Raw genomic sequence first — 16,233 nt, forward strand, 5'->3', positions numbered from 1 at the left:
ATGGAATAGACTAATAGAAATTAATAGTTTTAAGAACGTTAAATATACGATGAAATAATATTGGAATGTTATTACACCGAGAAAAAGATACATAAAATTTATTTGTGTGAAATATATTTATTTCATTGAAATAAATATTTGTTTAAATACGGCAAAATATAAAATTTCATTTTTAGCAAATAAGCCATCTATAATATTTTATATTTTTACAATTAATGAAATATATTTCACAGAAATATATACACCATCGCAATCAAATTCTGTTATAACTAATAAATATCGAAGAAAATGTAAACAATATTTGCTTCACAATACTTCGATATTTTTCTCTCATGTCATGTATAATTAACCCTCACTACACACAATTGGATTATTCATATCCTGCACACTTCTTTTCTTCGAAAAACTATAATAGAAGCATAAAATAATTAATTACAACATTTATATATAATTTTTTTAAATACACAATCTTATAAGTACTTTTTAAAGATGTTAAAGTACATGCAAGAATTACTCAATAATTTTTGTATATTTAATATAATAAAAATTAATCACGGAATATGAATGATCCATCGTGTGTAGTAAATTACTGGAAAATCACCGTGTACTAAGAGTTAAAAATAAAAGTGTCTCGTAATTGCCGTAATCGATTTTAGAAATCCGTTTTACGCTCCTATTTCGTATGCGCATTTATCCACTGTTATCTTATATATCCTTTTAGATTGAGACAGTAGGAGTCTCGAATAATCCGGAAACCCCAGGCTATAAAGAGCGCGCCTGATCCCGATCCTGATCCTGATTCCGTATGCACCATGTACCTATTTACGTGACGTATACCTGGCCCACGGCAGCGCAATCCTCATTTTTCACGTTGCCGCGTGCGCGCACGTAGCCTATGGGATTCACGTAAATTCGGTATATATACCGTATAAGGTACACAGGCAACCGCGGAGGATTGGGTGAGCGAAGTACGTAGAAAGAGGAGGGATGAGGGTGGTCCCGACCTCCCGCGTACGTCATTCCCGGGGAAAGTTTACAGAGTGCCACTGCGACACGGCAAAAGGGGTTGAAAGCTGGACCCAGGACCGGGGCGACTTGAGGACGATGAAGCCGATCCCTTTATCTCCCTCTCCTCGTTTTCTGAGAAATTGCGTTACATTTGATTTACCGTCGGAATCGTTAGGGGTCTCTGGACCCGAGATAGCGACCCACGTTTTTCAAACCGTCCTTACCGTCTATGAAAGCGACCTTTCTTCTGTCAGGAGCTCTTTCTCTTCCTTCTCCCCCCTCCCTCCCTCCCCCTCCTCTCACCCTTCCTTCATTTGACTCTCCCTCTTTCGTCCTCTTTCCCTCCGTTTGTCTCAAATTTCAATTCGTAGCTCCCAGGCTGGCACGCGGCGGGCTTCGTGCTCGCGCTGCGTGTTTCCCGTATATATACTCATTCCATAGTCATTCCACGCTTAACCCGGTAATGCATCCGATGGTATGCATCTCCGTTTCCTACATATCGCACAATTTCGTAACTTTTGATCTATCATTCAAATATAAGCCTTAATCTATTCCCGAGGCGACCCGATTTAAAATTCTCCCGTTAACGGAGGAATAATGTCAACCTTTAAATATTTTCACATTTATATAAATATATATCGCTTATTCTCCGCCCTCCTCTTTGCATTCTTACAAAGACCGAATAGGGCATCTAGTTCTTTTCATACACAAATTTCTAAAGACGCATGGGTATCCCGGAAATATTCTCCTTTGGAAATAGCTGCTGTTTGAGTTTTCCTTATCTGAATACTTTTCAAGTAATTTTAGTGAAATATTGAGAGATCTTTCCGAGAAAAATGGAAACGTAAACAAACACGTTATCGAATAAAGCCAATATTACGGTGCTGCAATTTTAGCAAAAAAATTATTCACACATGAAACCCTACTAGAATAACGAGACGCTTTGGTCATCCAAGAACAATCTGTTTTTTTTTTCTTTTTTTTTTTTTCGGTGTTCCCAAACCCGTCGCGGGTATTTGAAATTCATTTTAGTTTGTCCTAGTTCCACACTCCCTCGGTACACGAGCGAAAAATCGGATGACTTTTGTGAAAGCTTGTTAAAACTTCAGAGCGCGCTTCAAACTGAACGTAGTTATGGCACTCTCAGTGAGTAAGTCGATATCAGAATGATTCGATAAAATGACGTCGTTAATAAAGGATGAAAAAAAATATAAGTGTAAAAACGCCCTATTTTCATTCCTTAAAAAAAAAAAAAAAAAGAGGAAGAAGAGAAACAAAAAAGATCAAACGTTCTCTCGCTTCCTGTTGTCCCAGTTGCGCGCGCGGAAGTATTGTCCTCGCCCCAGACAGACAACTGGCAACGTAGTGTCTTTTGTAATGCAGCGGTGCATCATCGTGACGGGTTGTTGTCTGTTGCAGTGCTGCGGGATGAGTTTCGCGCGGAGCCACAGAACACGAGGGTCGCCGCCGGGGAGACGGCTTTGCTGGAGTGCGGACCGCCTCGCGGCCATCCGGAGCCAACCCTCCATTGGAAGAGGAACGGTCACATAATAGACCTGGAAGCGACAAAACGGTGAGCTTTCTTTGTGACCCGCGGTCCCGTCCCTTTGAATTTCGCTCGACACACCGCGACGGCCGAAAACGCAACGAAATTGCACGCCCGACGCGCAGCGAAAAAGCGTAATGATTAAATGCGGGGTTGACTATTTTGCCGGCGGACCGGCGAGGTCCCTTTCCCCTCTTTTTGGAACTTGGGGACCCATTGCTGGTGGACATGGACTCGGCGAGTTGCAGCAGCAGCTGCCGGCTGCTTGAAAATGACTTTAAGCCGCGAGGTTCCTTTACTTCTTCCTGCCTTTGTTCGATTGTCGTCTGACTCGTTGGCATTAAGCGGACAAGACAAACGTTCACTTTAGATGGTTACACCGAATGTTGCAATGTTACTAAATAAACTGAACGGGGACGCGCGACCGCTGTAATAAACACATAAGCAGGTAAATAACAGTAATTAAATCCAAAATAAATTTGAAAATAAGCACCGAGTGTTTCAATGCGCCTCGTTACTCCGCAGTTATACAGCGATTAATTTGATTTTGTTTCGAATGAATGATAAAACAATAATAAATATACCCCTTCCGTTCGCAATTTGCGGAACCTTTAAAAGCGCGAACGCACCCGCCGTCGCATCCGCTTCAAACCCGCCCATTCCCGATTAAATTGTAACGTCGCGCCACCATATATAGGATAGAGCGCCTTTATATGGGAATTTTGCGTTGTGTGTCTCCATACGCAATAATGTCGCGGCAGTAAGAGCAACTTTTACGCTCGCGGGATTACGGCCGGGAAATCTACTTTTATAGATGTGAGGGGGTGGAGGCAGCAGAGAGAAAGGGACGGACGGAACTCCGGATTAACTTAATTCTAACAGCGACGCGCCGGGGTAAAAGGGACGTCGCCAGAACAAAAAATATCGTATCAAACGCCGCCGCTAACGCAAATACGGACGGTTATCTCGCATTTGCCTGTGCTTTTTCGAAGTCCCGGTTTTAAGGGGATGCTGGGATTGTTCCTGTTTTACCGATCAAATGTAATTAATTTTCAAATCCTCCAATCTTTTTATTGCATTTACACCAGATTTCAAAATCCTCCACGATTAAAGTATAGACAAAACACACAGTCCGCAGGCAAGAATTTCGTATGAAAAAACGAAAGGAAATTGAAAAATTGTAAATGTCATCAACTTCTATAGTCGACTCGTAATAATATGTGTTGTATATAAGAGTTTTAGACTTTGTGCATTTGAAATAAGTTTATATTACACTAGAAATTACATGAAAGAACATTACTATGCTTGTAGAAATGTATTTAGAGAGAAGGTGTGCTTAGAAAGAGACTATCTATAAGAGGAAGAGGTAATCTGAAAATTTCATTTATATGCTACGAATAAAATTGGTGTGAGGAGTAAAACAGAGCAGTAATTATAGTATGTCTAGTAGTAGGTATCAGATCTCGCAAAAGATGAATAATAATGTAAAAAACTGAGTTTGGAGTTAAAAAGACTGTATTATTGACATCGATCAAGTATGATCGTTGCTATAGCAGTTCATATTTTAATTGTGAAAAAAGATTTTTAAATCTGTTATAAATGTATATTAATCTATTTATAAACAGTATGTATAAACAGTTAAAAAAAATACTTATTCAAAAAATGATCGGTAAAACAGATGACTTTAGGATTCCCTTAAGACTGGTATTCATAGTTGATTCTTATATTTGAGATTATACAATATTTGTCTTAAGTATAGTTTGAAGATGTCATAAGTCAATTAGAGAATTCAGCATCTTAAGATATTATTTAAGGTCTTAAAGTAAAAACAGACTATAAGTATCGCTCGTAGAAATAAATTCTTCATGAAGATGAATTGAAGATTCATTTCGATACATGACACCTCAATCAATTTTATATTAAAATATCATATTACATAGCTAATGTTCTTCGTTAAGATTAAACTTATTATAGCCTCTCTATTATAAGCCATTTTACAATTAAAGTTGAAAAAGAGATGACGGATTAAATTAAACACGTCCATTTATCGGCTCAGATTTAAACATCATCCATTTCTATTCGCGGTGCTCGATGACGCATTGAATATCTCTGCATTTAACGCCGTCACTGATATTTTCATCAATCGGAAGTAAATCCATACCGCGATGTGTCAATAAAATTTCCCACTGAGGCTTATCGGTTTAATAATAAATCACGCAATGATATTTGACATATAACAAAGTATGTAATCGGGAAGGTATGCACCGTATTTACCTACGTCTTGACGATTACGTTATAGCCGAAAGCGTGTTATAGCCGAACGAGAAACAGGGGAGACCCGCAACTTGCCTCTGTGCAGGAATCGGCGCATAAATTCAGCGGGGTACGAATTTACCCTTCCTCCCTCTTCCTTGCCCTCTTCCTTTTCGTCTCTCTCTTTCTCTCTCTCTCGTTCTCTCTTCCTCTAGGATCAAGCTTTTAAGCGTACGCTTGCGCGAGCTACCTCGTTGTAACGACCCAGCACACTTCCGCGCTCCTCCGTCTGCCATTCGTATCTCGGGAACGGGTGATTTTTTTTCTCCCCCGAATCCCCGTGGATCGACTCGATCAAACTTTCATGGGGCGCTGAACGCCTCTTAGTTTTTTCGCACCGCGATCCCGTCCTTTTCCCCTCGTTCTTTCTCTCTCTTTCTCAGGAGAAATGTCGGTAAACCCTCACGATCTCCCTTATTCCGATCGGTGAAACTCCATCGGAGATAAGAAAAAAAAAAATTCTTATTACGAAAGTTTTCGAATGCATGATGAAAAAAAACACGGCTGGGGATTAAGGAGAAATTTATCCGCGGTGTTGCAGCGCGAGAGCGGGGTAAGAAAGTTGAGTTATAATTTATCGACTTAATAAATTATTAATTGATTTGCTCTCTGCCATGATTACGATTTTTATTGCCCGTCATTTCGTCACGTGAGCTGTAAAAAAAAAAAGATTCTTATTATCAAAGTTTTCGAGTGAACGATGAAAAAAAAAAATCACGGCTGCGGAGATTAAGGAGAAATTTATCCACGATGTTGCAACGCGAGAGCGAGATAAAAGGTCGAATATAATTTATCGACTTAATAAATTACTAATTAATTAATTCTGCCACGATTACCATTATTTTATTCCCCGTCGTTCCGGACTATATCTCCGTCATACCGTCATACCGTCATATGGACTATATCTCTGTACGGTTAGATTTTTCTATCTTGTGTGTAATTACTTCCATTTACACCGTCGCTTACAACCGTATTGTATACGTTGGCTTAACGCTCTTAGGGACCTGGCACATTCCTTCTTCTTTCTTTTATGGATTTCCGTCCTCTATGGGACGCGATATCACGTTTTGACCCGGCACCCGAGGGCACGTGACATACGATTTTCCTTTTTTTACCCTCCGTTCCTTTCGGATTTCCAAAGAGGGTGTGAGGCGCAAAGTCTCGACGGAAGGCGAGAAATGGAGACATTTCCCCCCCCCCCCCCCCCGATGAGGTCTCTCGCGCCTCGAAAACGAAACGAAACTAAGCGAAATTCGCACGCGCTCCGTTCACTCGCTCGCTCGTTTCGACGGCTATTTTCCTCTCCTTCGTCTCGATCAATAGGGTACTCTCCTCCGTTGCGGCGGCCCGCGGAAGCCTCCCTCCCCCTCTGGTCTCCTCCCCCCTATTCTCCCCTTGTTTCTCCTCCTCTATCACCGCCATCCGTCCCCACGCCGGATTTACCGATGGAAGCCCGAAGCCGCGATAAATTAGGACAACCGATAGGAATTAAATCCGGCCGTATCGGAACGTCGAGACCGCGCTTCTCTTCACCGCTCTCTTCACTCTCCTCTCTCATCGAAGCGCGCGGAACCTGATAAAACGGGACACGGAGAGCGATGGAAGAATGGTAGCGTGGTGAAGAGGGGGAGGGAGGAGGGAGGAGGGAGGAGGTTAAGGGGGAGAGCTGGAGAGAAAGGGAGGGAAGAGGTAATCGAGCACCACCGACGCGAAAATTAATTGACACTATAAATTAGAGAGCGCGATCGAGAGCTATCGATCGATTCGCGTCGTCGCGAACATCGTTCTCCATACGCGGCATATTGTGCATGTGCACCCCCCCCCCCCTCCCTCACCCCTCAACGAGACGGCCGTTTAATCTCGCGACCGCCGACGCGGGGAAGAGTCGATCCCTCGGGTAAGGACGGCTTGGGAATGTCAAGTACGCAGTCTTGAGTACGCACCTTCGCGCGCCTTATTCCCTCGCATAAATAATATCAGGACGATGAGGAGAAGAAAGGAAAGGGGGTGGTAAAGGGCGCGCGTACGAAAACCCGTCGTTCTCTCGAAAGTTTCCTCTCTCCTCTGGTGAAGGAAACCGAGCCGGGTAAGACAAACTACGTCTCCTGGAACGGAACGATTAAACATACGGGGGGAGGGGAGTGCACGAAATTGTCTCGCGACAGTTTGCGCGAAAAACGATCTTTCACCCTCGCCTAGTCTCAAGTTACGAAACTTGGGTAACATAATACGATAATAATGTATTACGATAATAAATATATGTATTACGTGATAACATGAAGTATAGGGAACATTACTGGACCATTTACGTCTTCTCCCCGACGATGCTCGCGGCGCTTAAAGACGCGGTCGATCTCGGCAGACGGAAATTAATCGTCGTAATTTTCGTCGCCGCCGCTCTTATCGAATGGGAAACGTCGCGCGTCTTGATTAATCGTTCATCGGCCGTTTCAGGATAACCCTCGTGGACGGGGGTAACCTAATGATATCTGACGTGAGGCCAGCCGATCAGGGCAAATACCAATGCATCGCTGAAAACATGGTTGGCACTAAGGAGTCTGCGGTAGCGGTCCTCACGGTTCATGGTAAGAATCATGATAGATACACGGAAAAACATAAAACAGTAAAACATAAATAATAAGTAAGTTGGCCAATTGCAATAGAGAACGTAAAACAATAATGTAGGTACGTACTACACATAGAAAAATTTTATTTAGAAAAATGATCACTTAATTTACTTTTTTCTTTTAAGTAACGAGATTATTTTTAACAAAGAATATTTTCTTGATAATAATATTTGTTATAAATTTTAGAAATACTCATTATATACTCAGGGATTTCTTTTCCTTGGAAGAATTATGAAATTTTATCGAAGAAACGACTTTGTATGATAAGCAATTAAATTTATTTTAATTTAATAATCTTGATTAAAAAAGTATTAAACTTATGTATTAAAATTCGGAAAATTTTGTTGAATAAATTTGATGCTTGCAATGATATATGAACTTTTAAAATACTTGAAACAAGTCATTACTATTTTTCTGTGTAAGCAGTAGCAAATAAAAAATGTTAATTTGCTTACGTTAATCTATGTACTTCTAGTTTAAAGCCCATAGCACACAGAAAACCAAAACATAAGCAATAAAAAAATTGGCCAATTATAGTAGAGAACTTTTCTCGCTTAACTCTGTAATCTCCTGTTCTTATTTTTATTTTGTAATTGATGCACGAATAAATTTAATTAATACTAGAAATTAAAATGCCTATAACGGTCGCTGGATCTTTATTGCTTAAATAATTCAATCTTGAATTACTATATATATCATATATATACTAAATTAAATTAAATTAAATTAAAACGTAAGACAATAATATGGTTAATAGAAAATAAAAAATGATTTGCTTATGCTTCTCTTGTCTGTCGCTTACATTTTTGAATGTGCTACTGGCTTAAACCTTACCAAAAGCTCGTAACACGAACATATCCTATTTCCCTCCCCGCATCCCCTTGCGATTAAGACTAAGAGGCCAAACACGGATTCGTAGACACCATCGAGCTTAACTCGGTTTAGCGCTGCACACTTAACGCTAATCCTGATTGTCCGATAAGTACTTTTCATCTCGCGTAGCATGATTGTGTTAAGTCTCAAATTCGGATAAAATATTCCAGAGAGAACTGGTGATTAAAGTATTGCTTTACATTTTGCCCGATGACATCGTCAATCATTTTAACAATTTACAACCATTGTATGACATAATTAATTGTCGCTCTTGCGTTCCATTTTGTTCCAGCTTTATCGTCTTTTCAATATTGCTCTAATTTGGTAGACAGTTCAATTTCGTGCATATTGAAAATGAACGAAATGAAACTGTCATCGATGATCTTTTAATTCAGAGCAGCATTATGTATTCATAACGTCATTATTAATGCAACGCTTTAATGCATTCGTCTACTTATGATTTATTACTAAAATGTTATTTGTTCTTTCGAACCAACTGATCAATCGCGATAACCAAACTGCATTAAATAAATAACGTCCGCGTGTCAATTTGTGACCACGGAACCATTCAGAATCCGATGAAAAGCCGCGGATCGTAATTCGGAATATAGACCAAAACCCTTTCCATCCCTTCCGGCGCTATCGGGATTTTCCAACCAAATCCTCGCTCTGTCTTCACAGTGAAGCCGTACTTCCTGGCCATGCCGTCAAACCAGACGATCCTCGCGGAACAGACGGCGGAGTTCGCCTGCAGGGTGGGCGGCGACCCGGAGCCGGAGATCTTGTGGCGTCGAAACGACGGCAAGATGCCGATAGGCCGGGCGCACATTCTCAATGACAAAAGTTTACACATCGAGCGGGTGAACCCCCAAGACCAGGGGACGTACATCTGCGACGCGGAGAACGGCGTCGGTGCGATATCAGCGAGCGCCACTCTTACCGTGCACTGTGAGTACTAATCCTCCCTCTGTCACTTGCCCCGTCCTCCCTGCCCTCGAGGATCCGCTCGACCGTGAAATTAATTACGCGCTCGGTGTACGATTATCATGACGAGTGAAGGGGGTGCCAGAGAGGAGGGCAGACGCGCATTATCACCGCATATCAAGCCCCGCAATGTGCATCCTGTCGGATGTCGACTTTTGCGCCTGGCTTCGACGGCGAAATCGAATCTGCGGCTTGGAAAATTCGAACATATTGTTGAGTAGCCCGGAATGTACGAGATAGGAGGGTACGATCATACGATGGACACGGTATTATAGTCGGACAGCCTAAACTTTACGCTCAAGCGAGCAAGATGAATTCTGAACAGACATGTATGCGGGAACATAATAGCGTCGATCATATATACAAATTTTCTCTTTTTCCTAAATTTATCCTTTTCAAATAAAGTATCTTTTGAGACCATAATGTGAATACGCAACAAATAAGAAGTAAAGGTCCTAAATAATTATGTTGGGTCTTTAATTTTGTGCTTAAATAATTCAATGTGAATTTATATACTACAATCTTGCAAATTTGATGAACAGTTTGCGAAGAATTAGGTATGTAGTGTATAAATTCGCTCCGAATTATTTAAAGATTAAAGAGCAGCTTGACCGTTTACGACCTTTATTTCCTATACAACAATTTTATCTATTTTATTCAAGCGAGAAACTTAAAATCTATAACTCTGTTATTTCTCACAAAAAAACAGAGATTTTTTATTTGAAAAATTCACTATAAATTTAGCTCAAACTGATTAATTTCACATTAGCTTTAAATAATTAAAACGGAAAAGGATGCAGAAGGTTCGATATTTTTATCGTTGAAAAGGCTATTTTGAAATCTTTCAAAGTTCTCAATTGATTAATAAAAATTTAATTAAAAAGATTATATGACATGTCATAAATTTTCATTTTATGTACTTGAAAATAAAGTTTAAAAATATTAGGCCGTGGTTATCAAGGATTAATCGAAACTATTGCTAAATTATACGACGAGGAGACGTGTTCAAATATAACTGTTTGTCACAGCGAGGCCGGTATTCACAAACTTCCCCAAGGACGAGACGGTAAACGCCGGCACCGACGTCACTTTCTCATGCGCCGCGCGGGGTGCTCCGAAGCCGTCGATATTTTGGACCCGGGAAGGTTCTCAGGAACTAATGTTCCCCGACCACACGTATCAAAGCCACTACACCGTCACGGAAGACGGAAGTCTGAGTATCAAGGGCGCCGTCAGGAAGGACGAGGGCCACTACGTGTGCAGCGCCATTAGTCAGGCTGGCGCCAGCACCGCCACCGTATTTCTTCAGGTACGTAAGCCTTGTAATCCACGTCTCGACGGTAGTTCAACCCCATGCTCGACAGTCGCCTACGATCCTGAGAATCTTCTCCGTCACGAACGCTATGACTTTTCTCTCTTTTTTTTTTTTTTTTTTTTCATGCTACAATGGTACAAGTTAGTAGTTGCAAACTGACGATAATCACGCGTGATGCGCATCCGCACGTAGGACAACGAAAGTCGCGTGCTAAACAGACGCGCAACAGTTTGAAATATACGGGCAAGATAAATCTGTCCGAGTGAGAGAGAGAGAGAGAGAGAGAGAGGCGAGCGCGCACATTAAGTGGTTCATTTTCTCGATACATATTTATATCATCCCCTCCTCTCCTCTTCGTTCCCTTCCGGATGAGTGCAAAATTACCATTCCGGCTGGTGCACTGTGGTACCACAGTCCTAGCCTGAGGGGAGTTGCCCCACATTCTGGAATAAAATTCTTATCTACATGTAGGGAGCATTACGGCGAATCTACTTTAGCGAATGAAAACTCCATAACTTATTCGTTCGCAACGGATCAAAGTTGAAAGGTGTAGTGTAGAAAGGAAACTTTTGAATTTTTTTTTTTTAACATATTTCCAACGACGTATTCGAAAGAACGTTAGATTGAATATTCGTTCAATTCAGTAGCCCAAGTATCATGGATGGCCAGCACGTAATTCATATTCTAGATATTACAGCAAAAAAAGGTGTGAAGTCAACAAAGTTCCAAACTAAAATATTAAGATTCCAATCGAATTATGGATCGAATTATTTATGTAGCCACTTTTCTTGGAAAGATTGAAGGTATATATTTAAGCGCATCACTTAAAGCGCTGATTCTTAATAGCTTTTCGTTTTCCTTTTTTTATTAATGTTTACTTAAAGAATCTTTTTAATCTTTCATTTGTTCGAACAAATATATTCCGAATAAAATTTGTCTTGTTACTCTCTAAATTCTTTGGAATACATTTTATTCCAAAAGAGTGAAATCTTACTTCAAAGAATTTAGAGAGTATTAAAACAAATTTTACTCGGAATATATCTCTTCAATCTTATTTATTAAAGTATATTAAAGTAAGTCTTACGAACTCTGGACTCGTTCTGGTCCCATATCCTAGAATTAAAGGAAAGACAGAGCATGGCATTTAGCCAGCCAACTTTCTTCTCCACTGAATGAGATCCGTAGATAGGTAAAATCGTTGTCGGCGAAATAGGTGACGTCCGTCGAGGAGACTCCACCACCCATAATCGAGCTGGGCCCGGCGAATCAGACCCTGCCGCTGAAGAGTGTCGCCTCGTTGCCGTGTCGTGCGGTCGGTACACCCACGCCGCGGGTTCACTGGCACAAGGAAGGTGTACTCGTGCGACCGGGCGGCCGCATCACGATGGCCATCAACGGCACGCTGTTCATCGACGACCTGCATGCCAATGATTCCGGCCTATACACCTGTATCGCCTCGTCGGAGTCCGGCAACACCTCCTGGTCGGCGTACCTGACCATCAGCACCGGTGCCAGCTTCCATCGGACGCCTGACGTGTCGGCGTTGCCGCAGAATCCGAGTAAGCCGCGGATAGTAAACGCTACTAGCAACTCCGTCACCCTGACGTGGAGCCCGGGTCATGAGGGTCAAAGCAAGATCATTGGCTACAACATTGAGTACTACAGCAGTAACCTGAACACCGGCTGGGTGGTGGCGGCCACGGGTGTTCTCGACGACATCTACACGGTGAGCGAATCGAGAATCGGCGATGATACTTGACCTCTTTTCCCCAGCGCTTATATCCTGCCTCGAGTTTCAACGATCTTCTCAAGTAGGCATTTTCAGTTTCCCTTCCTTTGTGCATTGTTTTTTGAAAGTTTAGAACGCGTGCTGCTGCTACTGGCGAGGACAGTTCGCGACATTACGGTGTTAGGTAACGGACTGATAAACCTAAGTCGCTTACTGTTGAAAAATCCAATATCAAAGTTTCGTGTTGGAACTACGTTTTAATAAAGAGCCCAAGAAGCCTAATGCCACAAAGTAATGGCTGTCTACGTAAGAGACTTTAATATCCTGTATCAAACAGACGCAATATACTTCAAATGTCGTTTTCGCGCAATATAAGGTTTTAACCAGCCCTTCAAGAATGTATTCAGAGAACAAATACCGCAGTATAAAAAAAGTAAACGTTTAGTAGTTAATCGCCGATGATATTCTGCTACAACTGCCGAAAGTGCCAATTTAGTAATGTTCTATTTTTGTTTTTGGTTAGTGAAAAATTATTTTAATATTATTTGTATTGTTAGAATTATTTAGTATTATATTCATATTTTCAATGTTTAATACTTTAACAAAAAAAAAAATTTTTTTTAATATGATTAGCGGAATCAAAATAGCATCAGCGGTTGTAATTCTAGTTTACTAAAACTAGTTTACAAGCAGGAAACAACATACATGGACTATACGTGTGTGTATACATAACATTTATTTTTTTTTATTTATTTGTCAAACTAACGAATCTGGTTTTCTGTTTTATCCATCAACAGGTGACAGATTTAAGGCCGGAGACCAATTACGTTTTCCTAGTACGAGCGGAAAATAGCCAGGGGCTCTCCTTGCCTGGACCACTGTCGGACGTCGTACAAACTACTAACGTAAATCAGCATACGGTACCGCAAGTGGAACTGACTCGCGCCAGGGATCGGCTGAACAGCGAGATTTTACATCTCAAAGAGGTACAACCGTTGACCAGTACCAGCGTGAAGATCATGTGGGACGTAAGTATCAGGCAACATTATACGCGATGTTTTGCCGGTATCGATTTAGCATAACAAACGTGCGGAACTTGGTGGCAGATGCTAACTTGAAAATTTTCAAAAATACATGTTTTTAACAGTACAGAAATAACGTTTGTTTGTTTATTTTAAAAAGATACTTGTTTATATCAAATGCATCCACTTCAGCAAAGATTTAATTTATCCAGACTTTATTTGTATTTGTATTAGAAATAAAAATATAGATGAGAGCTATCAGCTTTTGTTCAATTTTTTTAACAAAAAAATTTTTCAGTAAATCTCTCTCGGTATTTGAGATACTCTGCAGTGTTGGATATTGGAATTGGAAAACATTAAAATAACAACAAAGGATTAGAATAACATACTAGAATTTGAATTTTAGATTCTTGGCGCAGCAGATTTAGTGGAAGGTCTTTATATACGATATCGCGAGGTTTCCGAGAAACCAGAATATCAGATGGTTACGGTGCTCAACGCTGGCGCTACCAGTTACGTGCTGACTAATCTAAAAAAGTATACGCGTTACGAATTCTTCCTGGTCCCCTTCTACAAGATAATCGAAGGTCGACCGAGCAACGTGAAGCTGGTCACCACATTGGAGGACATGCCCTCGGGCGCTCCCGAGAATGTCCATGTGGGGATGATAAATATGACCTCGGCTTTCGTTCGATGGTCACCACCACCAAAGAACACTCAGAATGGCCAATTGATTGGTTACAAGGTAAAGGTCGCCGTTAGTCTTCCCTAATAGTATAAGAATATATCTCTCTATATCTCACTGCCAATTCGTATCCGTTCGATAGATTCAGATCAAGAGCAACAGCAGCAATAAGATTCTGGGGCAAATGTCCCTGAACGCGTCTACCACGTCGGTGATCATCAACAGCCTGACCACTGGCGGTTTATACACGGCTCGCGTCGCTGGACAAACTCGGGTTGGACTGGGTCCTTTTTCTAGTCCGACTCTGTTAAACATGGATCCAGGACAGCTGACGCAATTACCGCCGCGTACCGATCCCAGCCATGGAGGTGCGTCCGTTGTCAGAGAAACGTGGTTCCTTGTGCTGATAATAACGATGATATTCACCATTATCGCCGTGCTGTTGGCCGCCCTGTACGTGAGACGTAGGCAAGCGATGAGCAAGCAACTGGGTCACTTAAATGTACCTGTGGGTACCGCAAACGATATCTGTCAATTGAATAAAGACACGCTCTGGCTGGAACGAGGTTGGCGGCCAACTAATACTCTCCAGGCCGCCAACGATAAGGATTGTGAGACCAAGTTACTTAATAATCAGCACATGCTGGCGGCCGGTATAATGGGCATGGCCGGCTCGGAATACGCTGAAGTAAATCTGACGACGTTCTACAACACACGCAAGCAAATGCAAGCGCCGCCGCCGGAGCCATACGCGACCACGACCCTGTGTGTGGGCAGCCGTAACTCAGACTCGATCGAAACCAGCTGCCAGAAGTCAAACTCCAGCGATTCGTGTCTGAAACCGGATTATTCAAGCCTGGACTCGAATCAGGAACCCAACAAGTCTACGGTGTCGCCAAGCAGTGACAACATGAGCGGCGGGGACGCCGCCTACGCAGACGAGAATCTGGACATGCAAAGGAGACAGTACAGAATAACAGGCTCTGCAGGCGACGCGCCACAAACCGGTATGCCGATGCCTAACTGGTGCGACATGTTGCCGCCGCCGCCTGAACACCCACCCCCTCTTGGCACATCCGTAGCCACTGGTCGGATACAGCAGCAGCAGCAGCATCAGTTGCAACATTCGCACCAACAGCAACAGCAACAAGTGCCGTTCAGTCCGCATCTCGGCAAGAGAAGCATCCAGAACGATCTAGATCACTGCGGTAACTCAGGTGCCGGTTCGTGCAATCCACAGAGTCCACCTACTCCGCCTATCAGAGTGACCAATAGCTTCAGCCCGTCGCCAACACCCTGGAGTAGTAGCGGACAGAGTCAGCACTCGGAGACCGGCGCTCTCCAGATGCCTGGCAACCTTCAAGTTCCGCAGGGCAGATACACGACGCTGCCACCGCAAACTAATCCGCCACCATTACCCTCGTTCCCGCAGGGTTTCAATCACTACGATTACAAGAACCAGGAGAATGAATATGAAAGTGGCTCCGTGATTTATGGCCATCACCAGAACGGTCTGCCAGACGATTACGGCGCGCGCGGCGATCCCGCGTTTACTCGTTCCAACAATCAACAGTCCCATCTGACGCCGTCCGCCATGAGCGAAGAGCTGTATCGGCACAGAGACGAAATGTTCCACAATGACAATCTCTATCAGCCCGAGAATGACGAGTGGGACAGGAAGTCATGCGACTCCAACACGCACTCGGACGCATGTTGCTCGTGCTCGGAATCGAGCTGCCTCTACGCCGACACCGTGCAATACAACGCGCAGCAGTATAGTACGGCATGCGGTCACAGTAGTAGCAGAACGGGTTCCCGAAGCAGGAATAATAGGAGTCCGCGAAGAAGAAACAGGACGTCCTCACCTACGTACAGTAGCGACAGCAATTACTCCTGCATCCCCCAAAGGCAATGCGGAAGTACGAATTCACAGGAGAGACTGAGGCATCGTAGTAAAGGTAATTTATTCGAAAAAGAAAACTTAACACTAAAAGAAATACCGAACAGTTACTATTAATCATTTCTATTTTTTAGATTAATATTATATTTCTTGTATAAAAAATAGAATTAAAAAAAGTTTTTACTTTTTAATAATTGTGTTCTTTGTACTAATAAAATATTTGGTTTTTCA

General features: G+C 42.2%; 1 protein-coding gene across 2 annotated transcripts in view; it reads left to right on the forward strand.

Moving 5' to 3' along the window:
- LOC105146616 (roundabout homolog 2) overlaps positions 1-16,233 on the forward strand; it is a 132,412-nt gene that overhangs the window by 107,629 nt on the left and 8,550 nt on the right. For both annotated transcript variants that reach the window (XM_087404566.1, XM_011056998.2), the window contains 8 exons: positions 2,428-2,581; positions 7,322-7,452; positions 9,049-9,315; positions 10,380-10,660; positions 11,880-12,392; positions 13,193-13,423; positions 13,824-14,162; positions 14,245-16,060. In XM_087404566.1, the coding sequence (XP_087260692.1) occupies positions 2,428-2,581; positions 7,322-7,452; positions 9,049-9,315; positions 10,380-10,660; positions 11,880-12,392; positions 13,193-13,423; positions 13,824-14,162; positions 14,245-16,060 (3,732 nt within the window). The remainder of the gene's footprint in view (positions 1-2,427; positions 2,582-7,321; positions 7,453-9,048; positions 9,316-10,379; positions 10,661-11,879; positions 12,393-13,192; positions 13,424-13,823; positions 14,163-14,244; positions 16,061-16,233) is intronic.

The sequence above is a fragment of the Acromyrmex echinatior genome, chromosome 1 (genome assembly GCF_024713525.1).
Source record: "Acromyrmex echinatior isolate Ae372 chromosome 1, ASM2471352v2, whole genome shotgun sequence".
Classification (NCBI taxonomy): Eukaryota; Metazoa; Arthropoda; class Insecta; order Hymenoptera; family Formicidae; genus Acromyrmex; species Acromyrmex echinatior.